Consider the following 27,317-nt stretch of genomic DNA (forward strand, 5'->3'; position numbering starts at 1 on the left):
AGCATATTAAAGTATGGTTCCACTTCTTCTATGAGAAGCTGACAAGGACTGATCTTCACTTATCATGTTTGAACATGAGATCAGCTGGCTGATCTGTGTCCAAAACCTTGGTGGTTGAATTAGTGAACGGTATTTGTAACAAGTTGGGGATGTTTGAAGTCTATTCTCCAGCTTGTGGGGGAGTGTTAAGGGCAATTCTGGAAGAGAGCTAGGGCCCAATATTTAGTGTGTGGCACTAAATCTCGAGTTGCCTTTGTGCAGTTGTTGAGTCGTTGTAGGACTCCCTTTTGAGTAGTTCATTTAATCTGTGACTATTATTTTTCTAATAAATAAAGCATTAGTTTACTGTAGTTCCTCACAACGTGGGTGAGGTCTCCGACATCTCTCTTTCAATTTCTCCTGCTCTTCTTCCTTTGGCTCACCTTTAATATCTATTCTTCTAATAATAGACACCAAGTAAAAGGGAGTTCTTGCAAGTGTGACGGGAACAAAATAAACCTGCTGATTATGTGGCAGCAGTCAAAGTGGATAACAGGCCAGCTGGTTTGATGCCTGGAGGAGTTACCTGATGAGCTTTTGAGAGTTGATTTGGAAGAATGCAGAAGTCATGTGTTTTGCAAGATGCAATTGGGTAGTCTTACTCATTTAGGACAATGGTTAGGAGGGAATGCCTTCCTTAATTGGAGTCTCCTCCCCTTTTGCTTCGGGGGTCTTAGAGGCTGCCTATTATATATTCTTTCTCTCTCTGATACAAAACAAATTTATCAAAAAAATAAAAAGTCTAGGTGTTAAGGCTAAAAGGTAGGAGTCCTAGGAGTAGTTCCCACTCTAATACCATGAAGATCGTGAAAGAATGAGAAAGAGTTGGGGAAAATAATGGCTTGTTACTCTAGAAAGCATAACCACTTTTTATTTATGATAAGCATGGTTTGAGGTCTTGCGAGATCTAGGCCGAGATCTTGTTTTTCTGAGACCGAGACAAGATCTCATGCTAATCGTGACGATCCCAGGAAAAAAACAAGATCTTGGTTGGTCAACTCGCGATCTGGGTTTGAGATCTTGTATGTCGCATGGTCTCAATTCAACCTGATTTCTAAAAATACTACATCTTAGTTGAGATCTTGACTCATCTCAACCCATCTTGACACTCCTACCTTCACTGGTTTTGGTGTTTTGGCTGGAGTTTTTGCCAGAAAATTGGTCAAATCACTACTTGGGTTGCATCAACAATTTATCCAGCTGACCTACAACAAAGATTTTACTGATTTTGAAGCCAATCTTGAAGCAGGGTGAGTGTTCTTCTTAAAGTTCATTTTTTTCTTCTCGAAACTATGTTCTACACTAGTGGAGGTGGTACCCGTGCTGGTGGAGCTAAAGTTGGAGGAGTTGCTTAGTGAATGATTTTCTCTTGTACTCTTGTGGTGTAACTTTAAGTACACCAATGTTGTAATGTGAAATTGTGAACAACTAAACATGTTTAATATATTGTTTGACTTTAATCCTTTATGTTTTCATTTATATATCAAGTAATGGTTGTGTATTTCATGTTTTTAAGTCTGCATGATCACTTCTTTTAGCGTATTGGTTTCAAAGTTAGGGTTGAGTTGGAACTCATACATACACTTGTTTTCTCACAAATCTTAGACCACTATTGTGTTTAGAAGGGCTAAAATAGGCTAGATAAATACCAAATTTTAGCCCAAACTGAGCCCTAATACCCACAGAGATGGGCCCTCAATTTGGGTCAAGTTGACTGGGGATTTTAACTAGATCTCGGCAAGATCTTGTGAGATCTTGGTTCTTTGAGGGACCAAGATCCCTGTCAAGATAGGGATCTCAAAGATTCAAACCGTGATGATAAGAGAAGGTAATTATGAGTAGAGCCTTAACCTATGCTTAATTACATGTATACTCAAAGACATCAAATGCTGACATGGGAACATGTTTGAACCCTTTAGGATTCCTTCCAATAAACTCTGTTAAATCTGACTTTCCTAAGTATAGCTGGATTCTTTCATCACTTTGAGATCTTTTATTTTCTGTTTGTCAAAGTCAAATCTTCTTTTTCAGCCCTGTTCTATTAGTTACTGTTGGATCAAAAATTTCTGCATGTTTGCTTGTTTTTATTTGGACGTCAGTTTTCCTCAGTTTTGGTTTTATTCCTTAAATGCAATCCTGATGCAAATTGATGTTCCCTTGACCTCATTGATTCAGGGTTCATAGTGCATTACATGTTAACCTAGAAACTTTTCTATGTGCTCCCTTTATGTTGTGCATGTCATTGGAGGATGTTGAGCATTTGGATGTCTAATGTGGATATAGATCATTTAGTCATTCTCTAATTCCTATAGTTCAAAATTTTGTTGGTATCAGTCATCAGTGAGATGACCGAAATTTTGCCGAAATCTTGGAACTTGCACTGAGATGACAGAAATTTTGCTGGAATCATGGAACTTTTTTTTTTAACATTATTGTTATTGTCGTTATTATTATTTTAATTTCGACCTCAAGTTTTGGTGGGTATTAGGTGTCCTTCTGCCTTGGTTTTCGGTACAGCCTAGTTTGCAGCCAATAAACACCCTGGGAATGCTATTTTTACCAAATACCTAACCCAATGTGGTGTTCTTGATAGGCACATGCCTGGCTGTATAAGGGCAAAATTGGAAGTCTGAAACATGGATTGTAATGAATGTAAATATTCATATAATGTAAGAGACCACTAAGATCTTCGTGAAAATGAAAAGAAAAGAATAGAATAAAAAAAAAAACAACTAAAATTCAATATACAAGTAGTCAAGTACAAGTGTAGAAGTAAGTAGTAAGTACTCAGTAGTGCATGGTTAAAAGAATACAAATGTATAACATTACAGTATATAAATTACAAATTACAGGTATAACATTACAAATGTATAAGTATAACATCACAATCTATGAATTACAAATTACACGTACACATCAGACCTACTCTAACGTAGTAATAGCTATTGTGGTGTGCTGGCTCCATCCCCTGACCCAGGTAGCTTTGTGAATACTTGACAAATTCAGCCTATGGAGTTTAACATATATTTATCCCATCACCATGCAAGGCATATATCATTTATATCTTTTACATTTTTTGTGTAGGAAAATAGATTTTTTGGCACCCGAAATAAATAAATAATCCTATCCGACAACATTCTATCATGCATTTTGTGTAAGTCTTGTTTGGAGATGAATGGTTACCTCTGAGATGAAAAATTCATAAGATCGCTAGATCCACACAATGCATGCATTTGCCAGCTAAAAACACACATGAACAAGTGGTATATGTCGAAGATCAACTCAAACAGTGCAAGAATCACTCAAGAACAGGAGAGAGAAGATCTAAGAAGCAAGCTTGAAATTTAGCCCAAATGAGTGAAATTTCTAACTGAGACTGCCTTTTTTGCATGAGATTGCAGGCGAAATCTCACAAGAAATGGAATCAAACTTTTTGATTTTGCCGAAATCTCATACTTATGATTTCTCCTCGTGATTCGTTTTGCCCAATATTGAGATAGCAAACTTTAGAACCTTGCTAACGCCTCCACAACTTTCACAGGTTTATTCTGTTAGTGACAAACAAGAATTGAATAATCTTGTTGCCTCTCCAAAGGTAAAAGTTTATTACTATGGCCCTGTTGAGAATGCTTCGTTGAGCTATGATACATCCGGTGTTCGAAGACTTGAGGAGATAAAAGGCCAGGTACTTTATTATGTAACATTTCTATTACCTTAGATTTTGTTTGTCATCCATTGCATTTACATGTTATTTCTATTGCATTAAAACCAGTGTATGTCAAGGCTGAGCATGAAGGCTGATGATCGTACCCGCCTCCCTTGCCTCCAAAGCAGTAAGAGGTCACTAGGGAAGATACATGATAGTCTGATTGTCTGCTTGGAAAATCTTGGTCTTTGGGGAACAAAGCAAGTGAGTTGGTTGTTCTGCTGAATGATGCTTATGTCATTACATATTCATTTTTGCCATTTATTTCTTTTGGATAGAAAGGTCTTCTTCTTCTTCTTCTCTATCCACCTCCCCTGCCGCCCTTCTTTTGGAATGTATTTGCTTCTTTTTTATTATGCTGTTGGAAGAATTCTTATTTTACTCCTACAGTTCAGAAACCTTGACTGTTTTGCATAAAACATCTATTGGTTATGTAAATGGGGGACCTAGTTTCAACTTTTGAGCCATGCCACCATACTCATAATAATGCTTGACAGATGGTATATTCATGGTTACACATTCTGAAATGTGAGTTTTTGCTGTTACACCCTTTATTACTTGAAATAGCATAAATGAGACGAAATTTTGGTGGGAGATTGGTGCCCACAAGCTAGAGAATAAGGTGCTTATTACCCTATGTTCTGTTATGGTGGAAGTTTACACTCCTTTTTTGGGGATGAATGAAATATCCATTAACACCCCTCCCCCCCCAAAAAAAAAAAAAAAAAAAATTGGCCAAAACTAAGAAACGAAAATAAGGAACTAGGCATTGAAGGCCTACGACAAAGCGGCTAGATAAGCCAAAGGGTTAGACTATTTTCTTGTTCTTGGAAGACTGGATGTCAACAATGCAGTCTTCAATGAGGTGGTGATGGTGCCCTTTGGTAGAACGGATACTTCTCATATAATTTTAGATTGATCCTTTCCCTTCCATATCAATTATAATTCTTACCCTACCATAATGATCCAGAGTCTCCCCATGGGACTTTAGTGAAACTCCTAAACTTTCCTTAACAACCCACAGAATTTTCAAACTAGTTGCTGGAAGATTCTGGCAAACACTAAATTTTAGGGAATTCATCCGAGAAACCCTAACTCTAAAATTGGGCTTACATCACTATGCCCTCCTTGGCTCTAAGTCTGTTCTGTGAATTCATTTATGTGGGTTAAAAACCTTTATTTCTTGAAGTATCTATGGTAGTTCCATGAACAGCACTTTGTTGGATTGGATTAGTTTGTGATATTACCTTGTAGATCCTGAGATGGGGGTTGAATCGAGGTCACAAATTTTTTCCAGAATTATCCCAACATACCTATAGAACTCCCATGGTATTCCCAAGTCCCAACATCTATAACACATTCACCCAAAATAAAAAAAATCAGTAGCACTATATCTAGTAACTCTCAGGGCATGCAATCTCAATGAATCGTTTTCTTTTCACCAGCTACCCTTCCACAGTCCTTCCCTCAACATCATCAATCCTAGTGCATACCAACTGCACCTTTTGTTGGAGTGCCGTTGAAGACTCAAACCATCTCTTCTTTGCCTGCTTGCTTCCTCCATCTGTAAAGGAGATTTTGGAAACAAAAGGCAATCTTCTTCGGCTGCTCTCATGCCTCCTCCATCATGACCTGGCGATCTCAAACACAATTCTTTTTTGATATGGGTGAATGAATAAATAAATTAAGCGAAGAAAGAAAAATGACAGTCTCACTGTGTTTGGCCATTGTCCTGAATTGTGTTTTCTGTATGGTAACCGTGTCTGTCTAACACTGATCTGGTTGACAACTGCGAGAACACCTATTGCCAGTTGCCCAACTGTTTGATGGTGGGAATTTTATAAAGCACAAACCAACATCTCTGGTACAAAAGCCAAAATCAGAATGAGGTAGAAAAATAATCTCGGAAGTGTTATTTTTAGAGAATCAGGAAAAAAAGAGAGCTCGAGAAGAAGAATAGAGCAAGAGAAACAGGGAGAGGAAGAGAAACCGAGAGAGTATTGGGAGACCTCACTCACGTAGTGAGGCACTCCAGAAATATGTATTTTGTTTTATTAATTGAAAAATAGAAAGAACAAATCTAACTCAAACCGAATCCAATAAGAATTCATAAACTAACTTTCCAAGTTCTTGGGATTTAGCACCTGGCCGCTAATCCAGAGAGCACTAATTGTTTCCTAATGTGCCTGTAGCCTCTCTTCTAACAGGATTTGACTTGTGTGGTGAAGATTGATACAATTGCTTCAAATAGGATACAACTTTTCCTTGCCTCTGGGTGGGGTTTGGATCTTGGTATCACTCAAGTACTAGTTATATTGCCTTTGGGGACCTGGTAGCCCATAAACTTGAGCCACTGTTATGGGGGAACAAACTAATTAGAGTATATCTGATGTTATATTGGAGATGGAACAAAGATTAGGTGTCTCTTAAGTCATGGCCATCTTTTGCACATTTTTGATCCTGAGGTTTAAGTGTACAGTGTCCTTTGGCCTTACAAGCATCATTGATATCATCAACAAGTGAGTGAGGGTGATGCTTATGGTAAGTTCAATGGCTCTTATGTTAATTTTCCAATATAATTTTGTTGTGAGCTTGATGTTTGTTTTCTGCTGATTTGTTCTGTTTCCATTTATTACTATAGCTGTCAAAGTTCTGTTGATTTCTTCTATTCTCTAGTTATCCCTTTTTGATAAGCACTAGAGGGTGGGCCCTTGGCACAACTGTATTAGATTGCTTCTTTGTGGCCAAATGGTCACGGGTTCAAGGGTGGAAACAGCCTTTTTGTGTGAGTTGGGGTAAGGCTGTATACATTGTGACCCTCCTCAGACCCTGCAGTGGTGGGAGCCTGGTTCAATGCACTGATACACCCTTTCTATCATTTGTAAGAACTAGCATGTCATGGTAACTATGAAGAAACAACATACTTTTTAAGAGCACTAACCAGAATCTACTTCTTTCCTGGCTTCCCCTATCCTGCCCATAAGGAACCATGACCTGATTGTTTTGCTTCAGTAACCAATCTGATCATATCATATGTTAGATGATTGTGGATAATGTCACCAAATGATGGGCACCATACACATATTCTTTGCTTTCATTTCTTTGTAACCTCTCTGTCCTATTTTGATGTTTATTTCCCTCTATATTTGTTGGAAGGCTATCCGGATATTATTGGATGGTAATAATTCTGAGAGAAATGAATTGATGGGAACAGAAGATGGTTCTGGTGACAACTCCTTAGCAGATCAATATTTAGCTAAGGCTGCCTCAGTCCTAGACTCTGATTTAATAAAGGGTATGATTTTGTTTTTATAAGTTTCTAGTTGGAAATCAATCATCCCTCCCCCTGAAATTTAATTTTGGGTCATTAAGTTGCTAAAGGCAGCTCTACACTGAATGTCGGTGTTACTTTTAATTTCAAACCTGGGCTGATACATCAGAGCAAATGTTGGTATTTCCATTTTTTTATAAGATGGATTTAACTGTTTGTGAGTTGTGACCATGGTATTTAAGAGCTCAGCTGATCAGCTAGTCAGATGTGGTTGAACCATTGAACTGCGACTGCACTGTTCTGGTTTCTGGTCTGATTCCCCCTCTTGTAAAAGCTGGCCAGTTGAGCTTAGACAGGAAATAAACTCTTTTCTGCTGCATTTTCTTCTTCTTTTAAGGTCTAGACACTACATATATGTAGGTTACTTATTTGCATCTTTCTACTAATACTTTCACATTGATTTGGTTGATTTTCTAGGTGGCACTGGAAATGATTTATCTGCTCCTGAAGCTTTAAAGGAACCGTTTTTCTCAAAGAAACTGTTGACTCTTGTTGAGATTTTGTCCAATTTTAGGTTGGTTTGATATTTCACCACGAGATTACATGCTGCAAAACAGTATTTAGTTAAATTATGCATTCGATGACCCTGATATTTTTTATTTAAACGTGATGATTCTGATAATTTTTTCTTTTAAATAAAATATGGGTTTAGTGTGCTATTTCGCCAATATTTCATGGAATGAAGTCTCAGTTGCAACTGAAGATTTTTTTCCCTTTTTTTTTTTCTTTTTCTTTTTGTGGTTTTGGGCTTGATTGATACAGCTGTTGAAACTGATATCTATAACCTTTGGAACATTTATGTATATGTTTTCTAATTGAGGACTGCATCTGATGACAAATTAAAGCATCCATATCCACGTCTGTGGCTGACTTTCGTAGGATGATATAAAGCCTCATGTTAACTTTTAGGCACAATATGAGATGACAAGAACTAGGTAAAGCTATGCAATTAAAATGGAAAATAAGAAAGGACAAATACATGCAATCATAGATCTTGACCACACAAACAGGTACTTTTCTGGGGAGCAACAGGTAAGCGTGTAGGAGAGGATGAGGGACCATGAGCATCAGCCACAGAATTCGACTGCATTGATGGAAGAGATGGTCTGGCAGCTGGCAGTGGTAAGTTTTGTTGGTGGTGTACTGGTGTTACATTTGTAATGGTACTTGCTAAGCTGAAGACAAGGCATTAATAATATAAATTGATAGGAGAGGATTGAAAATTTCTAAATGCGATATTACGACCATAGTAGAACGATATGGTGCACTTTCAAGGACCGTAACATCAATATTCAAAGCTCCCTTGTTCGATTCTCTACCTGCGCCTACTTTGAGAGCCCCAACCTTTTGCAGCTGACATGTCACTATCATCTGGGTCTTGCGTTGATTGCCGCTTATTTCCTTATTAGCCCTCTTCCGTTCCTTCCATTTACTTCTTGTGGATGTTTTCAGTCCCTAAGCCCAGTCCTTGCCTCTCTTGCTAACCAGCTCCCTAGGTGGGGTACTCTTTTGTACTCCACCACCTTGTCTTTGATTTCTTCTAACCTTGGGAGCTGGCCCGTTGAATCCCTCCTCTAACATTCCTGCCCATTGTGTTCTTCCCTTAACCCTTCTGACTTAGCTTACCTTACTATGGCTTAGCCACTCATGCAAGGTTGACTCATACGGTGCCCCTGCACCTGCACCCACAATGTTTCCCTTCATCCATGGTTAAGAAACTCGACTAGAGGGTTTTGATGTGTCAGAAAAGTAATGCTACTTTGAAATGGAAAAAAAAAATTTCAATAGAGATTTGCGGTGGAAATTTTGGAAGTTTGGTAAATGGGTACAACTCGTACCCAGTGGGATGTATTAGTTTGTCTTTTATGGAGGATGTCTTCTCTTGCCCTACCCACCAGCTGTATATGGTATCAGTGGCATCGTATGACTCATATCACAGTGGATCAATGGATATCTTCACAGTTTGGTGATGCCTCAGTTGTGGAGGACTGTAGTTGTTTATTCTCGCAGAGCATGATGTAATGTTCATATGTCCTACATTCAAGAAACAATATGCATTGCTCCATCGGAGTTGTAGTGGGATTTATCTAGCATGACATGATGGTTAAGGTTGATGTTTTACTAATTACCTGACCATTGATTAAGTAGGGCTGCAGCAGGGTCAGATTGGGGCAGGCATTTTAAAACTCTAAACCTGAACCTAAATTCTCTAGCTAGACCCTGAACCTGATGGGCAAGGCCAGGTTGGGCCAACACTTACCCTGATTCTAACCATAACACAATAAAACAATACATAATTCTATATTATTGGACAACTTTTACCAAAAAGGGTGGTATTGCCTGGCCCTAGTCAAACATTTCTCCTTGACCCTTCGCTGGCCCTAACCAGGGCTCATCCTGGGTGGCCGTGAGCCTGTGACCTTCCCTCATGACTAGGTTTTTGGGCGCAACCCTGTTCAGGCTCTAGGCAGGCCAAGGCTGGTTCTGGTCTATTATTTAGACTTTAGGAGGGTGCTGATGTGATGTCCTTGAAAATTATATACTTTACTATTATTAATCATTGGAAATATGCTTCATTGATTTTACTTCATTAAAATTTTTAGTTGTTTATTGTTTATGCTTTATGATAATTAAGCTATGTTTAAAGATGTATTCATACATCAGTATTCGTTCATATATTTTCAATGAAGTGTGTGAATCCAAAACCTCAGTTTGGGTAACTATTTATGGTTATAGCCTAAGATAGGGATTGCATGTAGTTTTAGCCTTAATTTAGCATGAAATCCCACTGATATTTGGGAGAAAATACTCCACATTTTGGTGGAATCTCATTCTGACCGAAAGCACCAAAAGGAAGTGAAATCTTAAACCTTGCCTTCAATGTGGTTCCAGATCCCCTCTTTATCACTAGAAGTGTCACACCCCACCCAAAATGGGCTGGATTAATGACGCCTGACCCGATGCTGAGAGACAAATGACCCTCCCTTGGACCATGGATGTAGTACCATAACTGTACAATATGTTTATAATGCAAATCACAGGCAAGATAATTGAGGAATAGAATATCTGAATAATAATAATAATAATGGGGAATCTAATGGTATCACATTACCAAATCCAAGTGAGTTATAGACTTAAATACCGCTGATGCCTTTGTTTACTTAACTTGTCTTTCCATTTAGAAAATGCACCCCCAAATACTTTGGATGTCAGCTTTTGAACGATTTTGCTTCTCTAGTTCTCGTGGCATCAAATGTTGTGTTGTTCATAAATGGTTCATTTTATTTTGTCTGTTTGTTTTGTTAATATTCTCTTGTTTATTCTCATGTGCTATACATTTGTAAACTTTTATTTTCTATGTATGTAATAAATTTGTTTTTAATTAATTTGCAGGTTACAGCCAAACATGAAATGCATAGTTTTTGTGAATAGGATCATTATTGCCAGGTCCTTGTCCTGCATACTGCAGAAGTTGAAGTGTTTAGCAAGCTGGAAGTGTGATTTCTTGGTAGGGTTCCACTCTGGACTGAAAAGTATGTCACGGAAAATCATGGAGTCCATTGTCGAGAAGTTCCGCTTGGGAGAGGTAGGTTGCCACTGGCCCACTGTTTCATTCCCCCCAAATGCCGTACATTACTCTATGTACTAGGACATTGATAGGTGTGGTGTTGCAAAGCATGACATCAAGCTCTCCACTGAAAATATAGCCAATTGTTTTTCAAATAATGGAAACATAGCAGCTTTGATGGCAATATCTCAAAACTGTGAAATGTTATTGGCAGGTAGGACCATGCTCATATATCGTGAAAATATTCTTACCTTTCCCTCCAAACCAGATGGATACTACTTTTCTTTCCTTTTTTTTTTTTTGGTTGGGGTTGATTGGGTAATGGGTTTGCAGGGTGCTTTAAGAACAGTAAACAACAACTCAGCTATATCTCCACAAAATGGAATTGGTTACATGGATCCTTACCCTCTAATCAGCTTGATTTGTGTTCGAGGTCGTACTTGATACAAGGTCTAAGCTATCCATGTCTTTCATCACCTCCTACCCTAAGGTCATTTTTGGTCTGGCCCTGTCTCTTTCTGCATTCACAATATTCTTGAAAGCAATGAGAAGAGAAATGAGGAGGGTTCCCATGGGGGGGAGGGGTAAGGTGGGAGTGGAGACTAGTGGGAAGAGTAGAGTGAATTTTTGATGTTGCCTTAGCCAACACATCCAAAAATTAGACTATCTATTAACTTAATTTTCTGATAAGATGAGACATTGTAAAATTTGGATGTGGGGGCAGCACCTCGGGAGCTTGTAGAGGTCTTATGTCACTTTGGGCCTCAGAGTTCTTTTGCAATTTCGGACTCAATTCCGAAATGACTAAGCTATTAAATTTATTTATGGTTTTGTAGAATAAATTAAAAAAAAAAAGGGATGAAAAAAATATTTTGTACAAAATGTCAAAAAGCGGCTGCTTTAGCGCACCATCTGCAACCTTTTGCCTAACTTGCAATCCTATCGCCTAACCTCCATCACCATCGCTTGATTCTGCCACTTTTTTTCAACCATCGCACTTGACACCTATCACCATTCTTCCTTCTTTAGCCATCCTTCAACCATTCTAGTAGCCATCGAACCATTCTAGTAGCCATCGAACCATTCCAGTAGCCATCGCACCATTCCAGCAGCATCGGCCAGACCTGCAACTCATCCTTCCACCTCTTTTCTGGTTATTTTTTCTAAAACGCTGCAATCTCTCATCCAATGAACCCATAGACCCAACCCATATGGCTTATGTTAATTTATGCCTTTTTTGCCTTATAAGGCCTTCTTCTAACTTGCAATAACACATTAGCCAATTAAAATCTGTTTTTTGCCTTCTAAGGAGTCAATTTGTAATTATGAATATCTCTAGGGGGCTTTATTAAGAATTGAAAGATTTATAGGGAGTTCTCTTTTGTGAATTCTCATATTTCCATGGGTTTAGTTGTGAATTCCCGTATTTTTAGGGGGCTAATTGTGACTTTCCATATTTCTAGGGTCCTTTTGTAAATTTCCATATTTCCGGGGGCTAATTCTGATTTCCTATATTTCTGGGGGTCCTTTTGTGAATTTCTATATATTTAGGGGTCTGTTTGTGTTTCTCATATATCTAGGGGTCTCGTTCATAAATTAAAAAATTGAGTTAAAAAAGAAGAAGATGAGAGAGTGTTAGTTGGATCTTTCAGATTTTGTCCTTTATCATTGTTTTACCCACGTGTAAAGCTATACTCGAGGGGGAGATTGAATATGTCTTCAATTCATGTTTACTTCTAGTGTATTGTCTACATTTTTCAGGTCATCGTTTGAATGCCTTTCTTTCAGACTTCCTTGTGTTGAATTTGATCTTTGTCAGTTTCAAACTTCTTGGTGCATAATTTGATCTCTGTTACGTTTGAAAATTTCTCTCTTACCTTGGCAATCTTCTGCTTTGGAGATCTAACATTACTATAGATCCTAAGTTTTTTGACCTGTGTAGAACTTGATCTCTGTTACCCTTGGAGATTTGCCTCTTACCTTGACATCTTCCCTTTAGAGATCTAACCTTGTAGAAGATTTGGCGTTTGACTTTTGTAGAACTTGATCTCTATTACCTTTGAAGATTGTCACTTATCTTGACAATTTTCCCTTATCTTTGGAGATTGTCACTTATCTTGACAATTTTTCCCCTTCGGGGGATTGTCCCTTTAATTGGCAAATTTTCCCTTTAGAGATCTAATCACTTTTTCTGCTGTACCTTAGTAGTTGTTACCCCAAAAATATATATTTTCCTTAGTTTGCACATAAATTTGGTCTTCTCAACATTTGAAGATTTTACCTATTTCTTGGGTGTTCTTCCTTTGAGACCTAGAGTTGCGGCATAGATGAGTACAAAGAAAGTGGAAGTCTATAAGGCAGATGTAATCTATAAGCTATTAATGAAGTTTGAATATCAAGTTGCAGATGTTTACGTGGACAGATGTTTTATACTATTTTAGCCAAGTTGGGCATGTGTGATATCCGTGCCTTAACTTGAGGGGGATTGTTGGAAGTATGATTGATGTTTCCTAATTGGAGTAGACTCCTCTTTTAGTTAGATATTTTGTTTTCTTATATTCTTTATATTAGTTTCATATTTTGTGTTAGACTAGGTTTCCTAATATCTAGGATTGGTTTTTCTGTTCTATTTGCTTTGTATTTCCTTATCCTACTTAGAGTTTATATTTTGGATAAGGATAATGTTTGGTTCTATAACCTTTTGACTAAGTTTAAGTTCTAATATATTGTTTGATCACAATTCAATTGCTTGATCAAACTATTAAGTGGAAATGCCCAGTTGGCATATGAAAACTCTTAAAGTCTACATAGGATTGTTCTTAAATCTCCTCTATTATTTAGGCAATAATTGTATTGGTGAAAAAACAAAGCGAGTTAGAGTTATTCAACGCTTGCCTCCCTTACAAATGTATATAGAAGACTAAGGAATAGACTTAAGACACTAAAGGAAAGGCCTAACCTAATCCTTAACTAAAAACTAAAAAGGTAGCCTAAATTCACTAGGAAAGTGAAACAATGAAGAAAACATACTCAAAGTAGGACTCTTTAACTAATGAAGTAAATTCTGTTTTCCTTCTTTCTCCATATGTTAGGCTTATTAAATTGGGAAATTACAAGATAAACATGTGAAATCAAAGGTCCAGTACCAGTGGCAGAGCCACATGTGAAATACCACTATTTGTCCCCCCCCCCCCCCAAAAAAGAAAGAAAAAGAAAAAAAAGTTTAAGATAAAGATGATAAGTATAGATGTCATTCTTAATCATTATCTAATGGTTACCATTAAACCCCTAGTTTTAAGGAATAAAAAGTTAAATCCTAATTAAAAACTAATTCATGATCCATGAATTTCTCCCTATTTACTCTCATATTTTCATTCCTATTTATTCTCTCTTGAATCTCCTCTTTTATTCCCTATTTTTTCTCTCTTTTTTTCTCATATGTCTCACAAAATATTGGAGTAGTTAGCAAACATTGGAGTTTTCCTAAATTTTCTCCACATTATCAGGTATTCACTCTCTTTCTCAAATTATTCCTCTCTCTTTCTCACTCACGATTTTGCTAGTATTCTTTTCAGAAAGCATAATCGAATTTTTTTATTTTTTATTTAGTTGTTCTTTCTTTCTCCTAAAATTTTGATTCTACAAATAGCGATTTAAATCTCGTTAGGGTTCATCCATTGATTTTATCAGATCATAATCATTGATTTTTTTTAATCCCTAAACTTTCTCCTAAAATTTCAATTCCTATTCATAGAAATTTAAATCTCGTTTAGAATTTCAGCCATCAATTTTATCAGTTCTAATCATAATCATTTAATTTTATTTTTGAATCCCTAAACTTTCTCCTAAAGTTTCGATTTGTACTAATAGCAATTTAAATTTTAAGTTTTATTAGTTGGATGTTTAGAATTTCAGCCATTAATATTATTAGATCTAATTATATAATCAGTGTTTTTTTTCCACTTAATTTATGGAAATTGACTGTTTTCCCCATATTTAGTTAATAGACTTCTAATCTATCTTTTTTCCTACAATTTCTCCCAATTTCTTTCCCACCTTTTTCTTTCATGATTTTTTAAAGTTTTTCTCCCACAATTTTTGCCCCTATGCTTTATTTCAATATATTTTTTTTATAATTTACTTATTGTATTATCTATATTTTAGTCCTCCTATTAATTTACCTACTTTTTTATGTGGACCCCACGTCGGATGTAATAAAATAATTCAGAGGTGGGACCCACAGTGGGTCCCGCATTGGTGCACATAATATGTATGGTGAAAAGCCATTAGTGCTCGTCCGATGGAGAGGTGATTCAGACTCATTATTCGCCCCCCCCTTTCCCCAAATGTTCAATCCTAGCTCCGCCCTTGTCCAGTACATACATAATCCATCCCAAAGCTTATTTTTGAAATTTGCCCTCTGAGTGACTTATGTGCATCATAGTGACAATGTGGACATGGATTATGTTCTGTTTCTCTGTCAAAATTGAGCCGGTTGCTTGATGTTCAACTGTACAGCTTAACCTGCTGGTTGCAACTCAAGTGGGTGAAGAAGGACTTGACATTCAAACATGCTGCCTTGTAATAAGGTTTGACTTACCTGAAACTCTTGCGAGTTTCATACAGTCTCGAGGCCGTGCACGGATGCAACAATCTGAATATGCATTTTTGGTAAACAGGTGCTTTTCTTATGCATTTACTCTTTTTCACTTGAATTTTATTTTTTTAGATCCAGTTCCTTTTTTAACTTTCTGGAGCTTTCAGAGGGAACCCAAAGGAGTTGAACCTGATTGATGGTTTTCTATATGATGAGAATCGTATGAATGATGAAGTTTCATCTCGAACATCAGGAGAGACATTTGAAGAATATGATGATGCAATCTACAAAGTTGGTTCTACTGGTGCTTCAACTAGTGCTACCCACAGTGTTTCATTACTCCATTACTATTGCTCCCGACTCCCTCATGATGAGTATGCATCTGTTCTGTTGTTACTTTCAATTTGTGCTTCTCAGATTGTTTTATTTATACGTTGGAGCTATGCTACAATTTATCCATTACAATGGTATTTCTGGCTCTGCAGATATTTCAAACCAATGCCATCATTCTTTTTCTTTGATGATATAGAAGGTATACTCTGCCAAATAATCCTTCCATCTAATTCCCCCATTCATGAAGTTGTCAGTGCACCCCAGCCTTCAAAAGATTTAGCAAAGAGAAATGCTTGTCTAAATGCATGCCAAGAATTGCATAAACTGGGTGCCCTCACAGACTACCTTCTACCTGGTCAAGTTGATGAAGTGGAAGGACCAGGGTCACCATCATCCAACTCTAAGAGTAGTGGAGGTCTTATTTTGCACTCTGTTTTGTATCTTCATTGCTTCATGTCACTTTTCTTTTCTTTCCTTTTTTTTTTTTCGGTGATAAATTTATAGGTTACGATCATTCTACTTTGAATTGGCAGATGAGTCTTCACGAGGAGAACTTCATGAGATGTTGATTCCTGCTGCCCTCAAAGTACCATGGAATAACACAGAAAAAGTTACCGTTCTTAATTTTTATTTTTTGAGTTTTGCCCCTATTCCAAAAGACAGGCTTTACAAAGAATTTGGTCTTTTTGTCAAAGAACCTCTTCCAAGGGAAGCTGAGAGAATGGACCTTGATCTTCATCTGGATCGTGGTAGAATGGTCAGGACAAGGCTTATTCCTTTAGGGAGGGTTCATTTTGATAAGGATGAGGTAAGGAAATTGCTATATACAGATACTTGAGTAAGCTACTTGCATTATTCCCCATCACTGATTTATGATGAGCATTTCTGTACAGATTTTGTTGGCTGAGAATTTTCAAGAAATGTTTCTGAAGATCATACTTGATCGCACTGACTTCTTGTCTGACTTTGTACCCTTGGGGAAGCCTGAGAAATCTCAATTGAGGTCATCAACCTTTTACCTATTACTTCCTGTCAGCAAGCATGATTGTGAAGATAAATTGAGTGTTGACTGGAAGATTGTAAGGAGGTGTTTATCTTCACCAGTGTTCAAACATCCCATTTCTGTTGAAAATGGTGTTCCTTCTGTCAAGCAGACCTTGAGACTTGCTAGTGGTCCTGCAGATATAACTGATATTTTGAACAGTCTAGTGTTAATCCCGCACAAAAAAGCATTTTTCTTCATTGATGGCATTCTCCCTGACACAAATGGATACAGCCCATTTCAGGGCTACTCAAGCTATGAAGAGTACTACATGGAGCAGTAAGTAATGGCTCAATTATTCACAATTTTATGAATGTTTTAGATCCACTATGCTATTTGTCATTCTTGAATTGCATTTCCCGGTGAAAGCAGTTGGTTTACTTAAAAGATCAAACTTAAAAGATCAAACTCTTCATAGACGCCAATTGAGTATTTAAGGAATCGATCCTACTAGAGTATGCTTTCAGGTCCCAACCAATGCTATTTGGTTTGAATTGAAAACTGAGATTACATATTTACATGCAGATTTTGTTTTGCACATCTATGTTGGTCAGGGGTGCTGACAAGTTCTAGTATGATCTTAGTTTTTCAAGTACATACTTGATACTTAAGTCTATGAAGTAATAATTATCTCTTGGTCTATATGTTAGCAGTTAGCACTCCAATTGGAACATTTATCTTGCATTTAATAATTGATTCCAGTTTTCTTATCAAATGTATACCTGTGTGGCTGTGTGTATGTATATTGTACTTTTTGAAGAATCATATACATATTTTGTTGTGAAAACTTATCGTTTGGCCATGTCTACCGAATTTCATGGTGCATCTCAAATTGTGGCCAGCATGTAATATATTTTATGTTAGGTTGAGTCTCTCTGACTCCCATAGGCTAAACTGAAAATTTTTTGTTGTTCCCCATGGGATTGGTTGATCCCATTAAAGAAATATCCTATGGTGGCTAATATTTGATGGGACATTTGAAATATCCTATGGTGGCTAATATTTGATAAACCTTAACCACATATCTAAAACCGAAATTGCAACTGGAAAATAGATCAATTTGGATCCCTTTCCACTAATGATCAGAATAGGAAATGCACATACATTGTAACGTCAAAAGAATGCATACCTGAAGAGCCTCAAGTGTTGCTCCTCCCCAATATAATGGTTCTTCCTCTACTGAGTTACACTTAATCCTCTTGAAGTCGCACTCTTTGCAGATCTTATTTCTCGAACCAAAGCTTGGTTTCACCCTTGGGAAGGGGGGGGGTGTATCCTTGAAAATAACAAAAGAGAGGGGTGAGGCAAAATCGCAGAAAGGGGGCTGGCCTTGTATGTTCTTTGCCTCCCCCACTTGGTGTATTTATATAGGCAACACCTAGGGCTATTGAAGTTTGAACATGAGCCTTGATTTGGTTCAACTTAGTAACCTTAGTTTGAATCAAATAGTGATTTACCCAAAAAAACAATAGAATAATGACGAAGCAAAATCTAAATGGAAATTAATAATTAATATAATTAGGGCCCCTAAAAGTTTACCTAATTATATTCATTAACCCTCAACTAATCTTAGTATTTACAAAATTGACCTTAGGGCACATAGTTGATTATTACGAACCCCCTGGTATTATTTTAGGCCCAATTAGGAAGCTCAAGTGCACAAATCAAATACAGAAATATGCATTTAATAATAAGATAATTTTAATGTACTCTATTTTTCAAAAACATTGGTGACGGTTTGACAATTCAGTTATGCACTTGGACTCCATTGCAAGTATTTTCCATACCAAGTAGTGAATACTATTTAACTGTCATAGTATATTTTTATTTCTAGAATATCCGTGTAGGTTCATTTGGATAATGATCATTGATAATTCAGAGAGTGTCTGTAAGACAGTGACAAGTGTCCCCTCAGTATAAGGCCAAGGTGACACATGTATATTCCTCTATCACAGTCAGCAGTACTATGTGTAGGGACCAGCAAAGTTAGGTTCTTCGCCGATGCAAACGAGTGTGTACTCACTTTTATACCTTGTTCTTATTTTGATTACGTGTACCAATTGCAATGGTCATATGATAAGGTTGTCCAACCTCGACCCCAGGCATTACTGCCAGTTTAGTATAACCACATGGACATAGTTTGCTCACATGAATATGAATGTATTAAACCAATGAACATAAACATTTAATCACATAAAGAACTGCACCAAAACATGCCCTTGTGGATAAAATGGACACCTACATCCATACACATCTCTCTTGTACTTTCGGCCATCCACCTATTTTCAAGGCCAGTAAGTCGATGAACTCTCTGCCATTTTCAAAGATTTAATTCTGTGGCATGAGAAACTCCTTTCTTCACTTCATCTGTTTGTTGCCTCCAGAAGAAAAAGTAGTAGTTACCCGTAACTTGTGGAATGATCTTGTTTGCATCCATCCATTCTTTTTACCATTTTGTTATTAACAATCTTATTTCTGTTTTTTGATTGAGCCAGGATTGGGGTTCGTCTCTTATACCCTAAACAACCTTTTCTGAAGGCCAAGCAACTTTTCGTTTTACACAATTTGCTTCATAACCGGAAACGGGATAATACAGGTGCTTTGTTTTATTTATTAATGTCTTCTTGAAATGTTGATGCAGAAACTGATTTTTTTTTTCCGGACTAATATACTTGGGTTTCTTTCCCCCACTAATCAAGTGTCCTTCTTCCTGTCTTTTTTCTGCTTGTATTGTCAACTAGTTGTCTTGGTTGATAAGACTTAATGGCATTCTTCAATATTAGATTTTACCTATTCTAAGTTTCTAATTTATTTTTAAGTAGTCAACTAGACTTTCATTAGTAATTGCTAGACATGATTGCATTTGTAGATTTTTTTTTTTTTTTGAAAGTGCATTTCATTATTCTAATAATTGTCATTTTGAACTTGAAATTCAATAACAGTGGTCCATGATAAAAAGGAGCACTTTGTTGAGTTACCTCCAGAGATTTGTCAGATGAAGATAATAGGGTTTTCGAAAGACATAGGAAGTTCAGTGTCCCTATTACCATCAATAATGCATCGTCTGGAAAACCTACTTGTGGCTATCGAGCTTAAGGATATGTTGTCAGAATCATTCCCAGAGGGGTCTGAAGTTACTGCTTCTTGTGTAAGGCCTTCTCATATAATATATAAATCTACTTTGACAGCTCATTTTATGAAGTTATTCAGGATGACAATGTTTAATTCCATATCTGTGGTCTGAATTTATTGTAGGTCTTGGAAGCTCTCACCACAGAGAAGTGTTCAGAGCGCTTTTCACTTGAAAGACTTGAAGTACTTGGTGATGCTTTCCTCAAGTATGCAGTTGGGAGGCACCTTTTTCTTTTGTATGAAGCTCTTGATGAGGGAGAATTGACCAGGAGACGTTCTAATATTGTCAGTAACTCGAATCTATACAAACTAGCGACTAGGAGCAATTTGCAGGTAATTTAATTTGTTATAGTTATTGGTCATGAGGTAACATAGGTATTTGTAAGGCTTTATGTATTACCCGTGACCTTTTTGTGAAAGAACTTCCATGCGATGTCATATAGGAAGCCACAACAAAAGCAGAAGATGATCTTTGCTGAACTTTCAAATTCCAACCTGACCTGTCCCTAAGCTGACATTGTCTAAAAGCTTTTATACCACCAACTCAAGCTAAGCCTAGACTCAGTTCAGCTTGACCTATACCCTTCCTCTTGTGATAGATAGGTTGGCCCTTCTATGAATTTAAAAAATGTGGCGTTTTAGATTGTTGGTCTGGCTGGTCGGACCGTATGGCTACTTGCCAGACCTGAAGGAGGACCATATCCTCATACAGAGTGCAGGTCATGAAAACCATTCACAGTTAAAAGGACATCAACTCAATAATCTGAATGTTCACGTGCTTTGAGTCAGACAGTTGGACCCATTTGGCCATGGAAGGTTAATCGTGTTTGCTACTTCAAAACCCTAGGGTGCTAGCGTCTAGCAAAGGACAATGGCAGAACAAACTTTTCATCTGTCATGACTTGACAGCCTTCCTGTGGCATTTATATTTAATTAGTTATGTAAAGTCTCAGAAAGGTAATATCATCATACTGTTTGGACCATTGTGCTGGGGTTGGACTTTTAGAGCACCAGGCCAGAACAATCTGTTGTGCGGTCTGTATTTAGTAATATCAGGACTAATGATTTTCTTCTCCTTTATGGATTTGGTGTCCCATGCCCCTCCAAAATTACTGCATTATGCATAAGAGTAGTGCAAGTGGTAGGAGCATATTTGTCACTCTATTCGTAGTTAGGTTTTAAAATAAATAAATAAATAGATTTTCTTCATAGAAATTGGACATTTTATAGTCATCTTGAAATTTGTCGTTTTCGTTGACTAAATTCTTATTTTATTTTGTGGGTGATATAGTGTTGGAGTTTGCTTATCCTGTCATGTCATGAGATTTATTTACTCAATCATGTGAGATCAGCAGGTGCTTTTGATACATGGTTGTTGAGGAAGCATCATATAGGAAGACCAAATCGATGTTCATAGATATTATCGGTTAGGTTTTGGATGCTTGATGATCACAAAAGCTCTACAACACATTCTCCTGCTCACACTTAGGTAGTATCTTTAAACTACTAAGCAAAAGACATCACACATCACATCAGCAATAATCTAAGAGCTTGTAGTGGATCTCAGCTTGAGACTAGAGCTAATGAGAAATGTTAAGGTATATGTTGTGGGACGGGTTCAATTGGTTTCCCATGAATAATGCTTTTGTTGTCCAGCTAGTTGCCCTGTCATGTCTCTTCAGTTATTTCCTATTGTAAATTTTCCTCTATTTTTGGATGGTTAAAAATATATTACAAAGAAGTAAAGAGGGAATAAGTAGTTACCCATATGCAAATTTGAATTCCTCTATATATGGCCTGCAATTCCATTGCCAAGACCATTAACTCTTCCCCTCCACCTGCATATGCAGCATTGTCCTTAGCAGCCAACTGTGTGTAGCTGTTGAGTTTGATAATGCTCCATCACAGTGCAAAGAGATCAAATTTGACAAAGTCCTAATTCGGAGTCCTAGTCTTCGAAACAACATCAATGCTCTGTTTCTCAGTTATATAAGCAGCTTGGGCAGTCAGATCATTAGCAAAAACACAGAGTAGGACATTTGACGTTCACATCATCCACAGTGGCTGCAATCAACTTTGCTGCTGTCCTATTTTTATCCCTGTAAACCCGAAAGTTTCTCTCAGTCCATAGGTGCTGAATAGTTGCACATGGTTCCAACTTCAAAGCTACTCCAATGCTCTCTGTCATCTCCACTTGCTTCCTCACCCAAACAGCAGCCTCATTAATACTTGTCAATTGTCGCCCTCCTATCATTTGTTGAACACTTTAAATATGGGTTGATGGGGGAAAAACTAAGGGTGTTAGTAAATTCCAATGGGATGATTTGGCGGTAAGGCAAATTGGGGAACTGGAAGCAAAGTAGAGTATAAAATTCCCCCTTTCAAAACAGAAGATGGCATACGATTAATGAGAAAACGGGCAGTCAATACTGGATCAGCCTAGAAAGGTTTAGGCGCTTACATCTCAAACAACAAAGAACGTGTGACTTCCGTAAGATGACGATTCTTCCTCTCTGCAACACCATTTTGTTGTGAGGTGTAGGCGGCAGAGGACTGATGAAGGATTCCGTTAGAATTCATAAAGGAATTGAAAGGATTCAAAAAATACACCTTTGCATTATCGCTACGAAGAATTTTAACCATGATACTTAAGTGAGTGAGAATTCTGCTATAAAACTACACAATATATCGAATGATTTAGGATGGTTTTTCATTAAATAAATCTATGTAACTTGACGAAATAGGAATTGAAATGTTTGATTCTTCAGTATCTTATTCAGAACTTTACAATCAATATATACACAACTGCTATCTATGAAATAGGAAAGAATATCCTACCTAGAAGATTACAATAAATGAGAAATCTACCTAGAATAGAAGATTACAATTAATGAGAAATCTACCTAGAATAGAAGATTACAATCAATGAGTAATCTACCTAGAATAGAAGATTGCAATAATAAGAAAAATACCTGTAATAGAATATTACAATCTGATCTACTTAGATTAAAGATACTAATAAAATATTATGATATGATTCTAAGATTTTCCACACTCCCCCTCAAGCTGGTGAATAGGCATTCTCCATTCCCAACTTGGATATGCATTTTTGAAAGGCTGAGCTGCTCAATCCTTTAGTAAGTACATCAGCAAGTTGACTATGTGTAGACACATACGGCGTACAAATCAGTCCGCTATCCAGCTTCTCTTTGATGAAGTGTCTGTCAATCTCAATGTGCTTGGTTCGGTCATGTTGAACAAGGTTATGTGCTATAATGATTGCTGATTTGTTGTCACAGTAGAGTCTCATTGGTCCACCCCATTCAACCCTTTAGGTCTTCTAAGATAATCTTCAACCAAAGTAATTCACATATTCCTTGAGCCATTGCACAAAATTCGGCTTTTGCACTTGACCGAGCCACAACATTCTGCTTCTTGCTCCTCCATGTCACAAGATTGCCACCAAGAAATGTGCAATATCTTGTGGTCGACCTTCTATCTACTGCTGACCCTGCATAATCAGCATCAGTGTATGCTTCTAGTATCATTCCTTTATTCCTTCTAAATAAAAGGCCTCTCCCTGGCGTCCCTTTTAAATATTGTAGCACACGGTGAGCTACATGCAAGTGAATTTCCTTTGGGCTGTGCATAAATTGGCTGATTACACTAACTGCATATGCTATGTCTGGCCTTGTGTGAGACAAGTAGATTAGTCTTCCTACTAGTCTTTGATACATCTCTCGGTCCACAACAACATCTTCTTCGCATTCCCAAGTTTATCGTTGGGATCTATTGGAGTGCTTGCTTGGTTTACACGTGGCCATTCCCTGTTTCTTTAAGGAGATCAGTGATATACTTTTGTTGAGAGATGAAAATGCCTTGTTGAGAGTGAGCAACTTCAATGCCAAGGAAGTATTTTAATCTTCCTAAAGCCTTGATCTCAAATTCCTTAGCCAAGCATTGAGTCAAATTTTGTTTCTCTTTTTCTTCATTTCCTGTCACTATTATGTCATCAACATACACAAGTAGTGCTGTGACTCCCCTAGATGATGGGTGCTTGATGAACAATGTATGGTCTCCTTGACTTTGCTTGTAACCCATACTAATCATGACTTTAGTAAATCTGCCAAACCATGCCCGCGGTGATTGTTTGAGTCCATATAAGGCCTTTTTTAACTTGCATACAATATTAGTAGCTAAATCCTTCTCATAACCCGGTGGAACCTCCATGTAAATTTCTTCCTTTAGTTCGCCATGCAAGAATGCATTTTTAACATCAAACTGTTGCAAGTCCCAACCATAATTTGCCGCCAAGGATAGTAAGATTCTGACAGTATTCATTTTTGCAACTAGAGCAAATGTTTCAAGGTAGTCAATCCCGTAAGTCTGGGTGTAGCCCTTGGCTACCAACCTTGCTTTGTACCTTTCTAAAGATCCATCTGCTCGATACTTCAATGTATATACCCATTTGCACCCCACAGGTTTCTTCCCTTCTGGTAATCTTACAAGTTCCCATGTTCCATTGCTTTCTAATGCTTCCATCTCCACATTCATAGCTTGCTTCCACTCCTTATTGGATAAAGCCTCAGATAAGGTGTTAGGAATGGCAATGGTGTTTAAACTTACCAGAAAGGCTCTATGAGATGGGGAAAAATGTTTAAAGGACAAGAATTGGGCAAGAGGGTACATGGGTTTCGTTGTGCATTCTCTAGTGCCTTTCCTAATGGCAATAGGAAGGTCTAGTTCATTACTATTTGTGGGCACATCAAATTCGGTTTGTAGTGAAGGATTAGTCATTTGTACCTCATTTCCAGAATTTGGATTGGAGTCTTGAACTTGCACTGATTCTGGAACAAGATTCTTCTTCCTTGAGAACACTTTTCCTTTGCCAAATCTCACATGCTCAATATCAGAAATAGGCTCATTCATTTCAAAGTTTGACATATGTTCATGTTGTTCACAATTTGACACAGGTGAGTCTGACACAAGTTTAGGTTGTTCACAGTTTGACTCAGGTGACATAGTGAAGTATTTGGGAGTGAACTCTAAGTCAAGTAAGGAATTCCCATTCTTATCTTCCATTATTGAATGCTCCCCCTGAAGATGAGGTGTGGAAAAATAAGACTTATGTTCATGAAAAGTGACATCAATGGAAACATAGAACCTTTTTGAAGGAGGGTGATAGCACTTATAGCCCTTTTGAGTGGAGGAATATCCTATAAATAAACATTTGAGTGCTCTAAGATCTAATTTACCCCGATGTGGTCCATGAATATGAACAAATGAGACACACCCAAAAATTCGAGGAACAAGGTTATTTGTCGTTTTTAGGTTTGGGTAGAACTGGGAAAGGACATCCATTGGACTCTTGAATCCTAAGACTCTCGAAGGCAGCCGATTTATGAGATGAGTTGCTGTGAGGACTGCTTCCCCCCAAAATGACTTAGGTACATTGTATTGGAATAGGGAGGCTCTAGTTACATCAAGAAGGTGGCCATTTTTCCGTTCAGCTACTCCGTTTTGTTGTGGGGTATCAACGCACGATGACTCATGTATAATTCCCTCCCTTTGAAGGAATGGAGTTAGAATTTGATTGAAATAGTCTCTGGCATTATCATATCTAAATCTTTTTATACTAACTCCAAATTGGTTTTTAACCATGGAATGGAAGTTTTGAAGAACACAACTAACATCGGATTTGTTTTTGAGTAGAAAAATCCATGAGACACGAGTGCAATCATTAATGAATGACACGAACCACCTAGCCCCAGACACATTAGGAATTCTAGGACCCCAAATATCACTATGAATGAGATAAAAGGGGATGGAACTTCTTTTCTTGCTTAAAGGAAGTGGTACACGCTTGTGTTTAGCAAGCTCACACACATCACAATGAAACTCATCGACATGTATGCCTTGAAACAAAGAAGGAAACAAAAGACTGATTACCCTAAAGGAAGGATGTCCAAGTCTGTGATGGTAAAGCCAGATTTTTTTCTTTATTGGTTTGAGAAGGATTACCATTAGTAGCATGTGATTGGCTTGGTGCCTTAAGGTAGTAGAGTCCATTCCTTTCTCTAGCATGTCCAATCGTCCTCCTCGAATCCTTGTCCTGAAATATACAATGACTATGGTGAAAGACTACATTACAATGTAAATCTTGCGTGAGTTTTTTCACAGAAACGAGATTTATAGATAGTCTAGGAACATGTAGGACATTTTTCAAGGTGAGGGATGAGTTGAGCTCAATGTTTCCAGTTCCAGCCACAGTAGTTAACGAGCCATCAGCAGTAGCTATCTTCCTACTACTTGGACAGGGAGAATATGTGGTGAAAAGATTTGGTGAGTGTGTTATGTGGTCAGTGGCACTTGAATCTATGATCCAGGGGCTTGGAAGAGAATTACTAGAGACATTTAATCCAATAGAAAGTGGAAACTCACCTGAATATGCCAAAGAACATGTACCTGGTTTTTTGTTAAGGTTGTTCAAAAGAGTTTTTACACGTTCTATGTCCTCCTAATTAAGGCTAGCAACCTCTTTATTAGTGACTTCAGGTTGCTGTGCAGATGTAACATGCGCTTGACCATTATTTCCAGATTGCTCTCCTTTGTGCCGCCACTCTCGGCTAGGAGGTTTACCATGAAGTTTCCAGCATCTTTCCCGTGTGTGACAAGCTTTCTTGCAGTAGGTACACCATAGATTGTCTCTGTTTTGCAATTCTCCGTTCTGCAGATTTTTTATTTTCTGATCAAATGCAGTCCCGAAAGTAACCTCTCTTGATTCTGACATACTCTTTGTAGGTGCTTAAAAATAGTATGTGAAACAGTAACCAAATATGCAATAGAATGACAGATAAGGTGGAGAAATAAAAAATCTGTTTTTCAGGTAAGGAAAAATAAACAGAACAATGATGAATAAAGAATGGCGATAAAGGCCAAAGGAAGAATAATCTCTGTGTGGCGGAAACACCAGAGATTAAAGGCCATGAAGGCCTGAAAGCTGGACAGCAATCCCAAGATTGGTTGGCTCTGATGCCATGACGAAATAGGAATTGAAATGTTTGATTCTTCAGTATCTTATTCAGAACTTTACAATCAATATATACACAACTACTATCTATGAAATAGGAAAGAATATCCTACCTAGAAGATTACAATAAATGAGAAATCTACCTATAATAGAAGATTACAATCAATGAGAAATCTACCTAGAATAGAAGATTACAATCAATGAGAAATCTACCTAGAATAGAAGATTACAATCAATGAGTAATCTACCTAGAATAGAAGATTGCAATAATAAGAAAAATACCTGTAATAGAATATTACAATCTGATCTACTTAGATTAAAGATACTAATAAAATATTATGATATGATTCTAAAATTTTCCACATTACTCTTGAAAAATCATCCACAAAAGTAACAAAATATCTAAACCCCAAACTAGAAACTGTAGGACACATACCTAGACATCAAATGAACTAAAACAAAAGGGTGAGAACACCGTTAAAAACCCAAGGTGGGTAGCTCACATGATGTGAGACCCAAGTTTAGGGTTAGGTTTTGTT

At 37.4% G+C, this 27,317-nt stretch overlaps 1 protein-coding gene across 4 annotated transcripts in view; it reads left to right on the forward strand.

Annotated features, from left to right (window-relative positions):
- The window catches only part of LOC149009526 (dicer-like protein 4), a 57,270-nt gene that overhangs the window by 11,840 nt on the left and 18,113 nt on the right, over positions 1 to 27,317 (forward strand). For all 4 annotated transcript variants that reach the window (XM_089160593.1, XM_089160594.1, XM_089160595.1 and 1 more), the window contains 13 exons: positions 3,581 to 3,724; positions 3,812 to 3,949; positions 6,902 to 7,040; positions 7,494 to 7,590; positions 10,470 to 10,662; positions 15,163 to 15,323; positions 15,409 to 15,615; positions 15,727 to 15,989; positions 16,108 to 16,382; positions 16,468 to 16,895; positions 19,112 to 19,212; positions 19,559 to 19,764; positions 19,872 to 20,081. In XM_089160593.1, coding sequence (XP_089016719.1) covers positions 3,581 to 3,724; positions 3,812 to 3,949; positions 6,902 to 7,040; positions 7,494 to 7,590; positions 10,470 to 10,662; positions 15,163 to 15,323; positions 15,409 to 15,615; positions 15,727 to 15,989; positions 16,108 to 16,382; positions 16,468 to 16,895; positions 19,112 to 19,212; positions 19,559 to 19,764; positions 19,872 to 20,081 — 2,562 coding nt within the window. The remainder of the gene's footprint in view (positions 1 to 3,580; positions 3,725 to 3,811; positions 3,950 to 6,901; positions 7,041 to 7,493; positions 7,591 to 10,469; positions 10,663 to 15,162; positions 15,324 to 15,408; positions 15,616 to 15,726; positions 15,990 to 16,107; positions 16,383 to 16,467; positions 16,896 to 19,111; positions 19,213 to 19,558; positions 19,765 to 19,871; positions 20,082 to 27,317) is intronic.

Source organism: Hakea prostrata, chromosome 7, assembly GCF_041222555.1.
Source record: "Hakea prostrata isolate BN-2017 chromosome 7, UWA_Hpros_2, whole genome shotgun sequence".
NCBI classification, from domain to species: Eukaryota; Viridiplantae; Streptophyta; class Magnoliopsida; order Proteales; family Proteaceae; genus Hakea; species Hakea prostrata.